The 3,179-nt window shown below is 58.7% G+C and overlaps 1 protein-coding gene across 1 annotated transcript in view; it reads left to right on the top strand.

Moving 5' to 3' along the window:
- MALL (mal, T cell differentiation protein like) overlaps positions 1-2,613 on the top strand; it is a 43,580-nt gene extending 40,967 nt beyond the window's left edge. The window contains exon 4 of the mRNA XM_006156626.3: positions 1,337-2,613. Within this exon, the coding sequence (XP_006156688.1) occupies positions 1,337-1,399 (63 nt within the window). The 3' untranslated portion in view covers positions 1,400-2,613. The remainder of the gene's footprint in view (positions 1-1,336) is intronic.
- Positions 2,614-3,179: the final 566 nt, after the last annotated feature.

Genomic DNA, 3,179 nt, shown 5'->3' with positions numbered 1-3,179 from the left:
TTCTCCTCCATTCTCCTCTCGGGATCTTGGGCACGCACGCACACGCACGCGGAGTGAGTTTTAAGCCACCAGGTCAGGGACGCGAACCGCAGTCGACTACATGGGAGTCCAGCAACATAAACATTACGCTAACTGCTGGTCCCCAAGCCACGGTCATTCTTGAAGTATAGCAGATCTTTAAAAGTTCTTTGCTCGCTGGACTCCCACGTAGTCAACCGCAGTTTGCGTCCCAGACCTGGCAGCTTAAAACTCATGCCAGGCACTTGTACGTGCTTGCCCAAGATCTCAAAAGGAGAATGGAGGAGAAGGAATTGCAGCCTGGCCATCCTCCCAGGGGGTACTTCTCGCTTTCTGTCTCTCTGTCTCTCTCTGGCAAGTGCATGTGCCCTATAGCAAAAATCTCCCTAAAAACAAACAAACAGACAAATAAATGGAAGTTATTTGCTGAGTGGGTGAGTGAATGAGTGAACGAATGGGAACAGCATGTGCGTGGACAGTAGGGCAGAGCGAGACTGGAGCAGTCGGCCAGAGCTGGAAGGCGGTTTAGGGTGATGAGCTCTGTCCTGAGACGGGAGCCATCACAAAGGTTTAAGCGTAGGAGCAACAGTCACGTTTTTGTCTTGGAGCAGAGGGGGCAGAAGTGGACAGGTTAAAGGCCAGAAGTCCTGGTGAGGGAAGGTGGTGGCTGAGACGAGGAAGACCTGGATGTGCCCGCAGACAGTCAAGCAATAACACCAGTAGACTTTGGAGAGGGCTTCGGACATGGCCGCTGGGGGAAGGAGGACTGGGAGGGGTCACAGGTTTCTGGCCGGGGTGGCTGGATGGAACGAGCATCCTGGGGCCGACCGAGCCTGTGGGGCTTGTGAGGCCAGGTCGGGAGTTCCATTTGGCCATTGGGAGCTTGAGGGGCCTCTGAGACGCTCACAAGGAGCCAGGCTACAGGGGCTCAGGGCAGCGTTCTGCGATGGTGAGCGGCATGGGGGTGTCATCAGAGGACAAAAGTGGGCGGGGCAGGAGGACAGCGTGAACTGAGGCCCAGGGTGGGCATGGAGGCCAGCTCACCTTATGGCGGGTGGAGGAGGCCTCATCTGCAGGTGGGATGGAGACTGCACGGTGGGAGGGGACACCAGGCACAGTTGCCCCTTGTGATGGCCTCGGGTGGAGAGACCCCAGGAGGACAGGGTAGGTGGCCAGTGGTGTTCTGCTCGCAGGCCAGTCAGGGGACACGAAGCGGGGTCAGAGCACACGGCCTCCTGGGCTGTGGGGGCCGAGGCCCTGGGTGGGGACGGAGACCTGGCGGCCGTCTCTAACACAATAAATCCCCTGGTTCTTCCAGTTCTTCGCCTTCATCACAACCCTGCTGTACATCCTCCATGCCTTCAGCATCTACTACCACTGAGGCCTGGGAGCCGCCAGCCCACGTGCCCGCCCCACGCCGGGACCATCGGCCCGGGGCAGATCTCGGCCTTTGCCATCCGGGTAAACCAGCAGCCCTGCCGAAACGTCCTGGGTGGAACAGACCAGCCTTCCAGACGGAACGGCGGCGCGCTTGGCCATTTCGGGCGGCCTAATGCACGGCGGTGGATGTGACAAAGACACATTTTCTTTTTCCTGGGACAGTGTCTCTCGGAGTTATGTGGCTACAAACCTAGCTCTTCTAGAAAACTAACACCAAATGAAGCCTTGCCATCGACAATCCCAGCTCCACTGCCGCCGCGCCTGCTCGGGGACTTTGCCTCAGCTACGGGGTTCCCTGTGTAGGTTAGGGGCGTCTTCAGTCTTCCTTTCTTACTGCAATGGCACCGTCAGGCCTTAGGATCTCAGGCAGCTGCCTGCGCCGTGTTCCCGTTCTGCTCACCGGCACCTGCCCACCCCGGGGAAGCCGCGGGCACAAGTGCACAGCCATGCCCCTTTCCGCCCCCTCTCGCCTGTCCTCCCCAGCTTTGGGATCCAAGGAAAACCTGCACAGAATCAACTCCGAGGGTAGATTTGTGAGAGAAATCGGTGGGTGCCGCTACAAAATGGGTCAATGACGAGACCTGGGGATGGGAGGTGGGGGACGGAGGGAAGGCCATAGCCGGCTTCTCCATGAACCCCGCGGCTGCAGCTCGCCTGTGCCAGGCCTCCAAGACCCCATGCCCTAAGGACTAGAAGCCACCTTCCTCAGTGAAGCACGCGAGACGTCACCCCGTGGATCCTCCTCTGGGCTCCTGCTAGTCCCACGTGGGCAGAGAAAGCCACTGCATCCTCGCAGGGGCAGGGAAAGGACCTCCCGGGAATGCTCTCTCTGTGTGCCCACCCCCTAGCACCTCCTCAAGTGCCACATGACCCGGGATCATGTGGGGCAGGAGTGTCAACTGGGAGGCCGGGGACCCTTGGTTGGGCTCACGAGAACCTCGACATACGAAGGCGGTGGCCCTTCCAGACCATTTCTGAAGAAAAGGCTGGGCCGTGCACGCGGCCACGTCCGTCCGAGGCCTTGGGAGGAAGCAGTGCCGTTTGGCATTCTCTGCCCAGGGAGGGTCCCAGCCCCCCTGCACTGAGTCTCCTGGTCCCATCGAGGAGGCAGAGTCGTGGGCCACTGTCACTTGAAATGAAATAAATTATTCCGTGAAAGGGACTTGTCCGAGCTGATTCTGGGGCTCACAGTTTTGTATCAGCTATTTTCTGCTGGGGGCGGAGGTGTGGGGAGGGGATTCTAAGAGCCACCCCAGAGAAAACGACTTTCCTGTTGTTGACTGCTCACGCTCTACTCACCCTGGAGTCCTGAAAAGCCACCGTCGTCCTCTCGTGGTCGTGCCGCCTGGCAGGTGTCTGGGATGAGCGCTGCTCGGTACTCACTGAGTAACCACATGCAAGTAAAAGCCAGAGTACTGGACGGGGGTGATTGTCCCATCAGCAGCTGGAACTGGTCACCGTTTCCTAGGTCCTGTCAGCAACCCACAGAAAGCACCCCTCTGCGTGTCTTGGACTTGACAACTCAAGCTCAGAAGCCGGCACAGGAGGGTCGCCTTTGTCTCCGGGAAGCTGGGCTGTCATTTCCACTTCAGTAAGGACAGTTTGGGTGCAGGTTCTAGCAAACCCACACAGTTTAGGCAAAGTTGGGGTGCAGCAGTGCAGTGGGGCAGTAGGGCCTGTGCATGGGCAGCAAGAGAATTTCCCTGAGACAGAGCAAGGAG

The sequence above is a fragment of the Tupaia chinensis genome, unplaced genomic scaffold (assembly GCF_000334495.1).
Source record: "Tupaia chinensis unplaced genomic scaffold, TupChi_1.0 Scaffold000511_1, whole genome shotgun sequence".
Lineage (NCBI taxonomy): Eukaryota > Metazoa > Chordata > Mammalia > Scandentia > Tupaiidae > Tupaia > Tupaia belangeri.
Note: the sequence above shows the minus strand (reverse complement) of the source record. Positions and strands in the feature narration are given on the sequence as shown.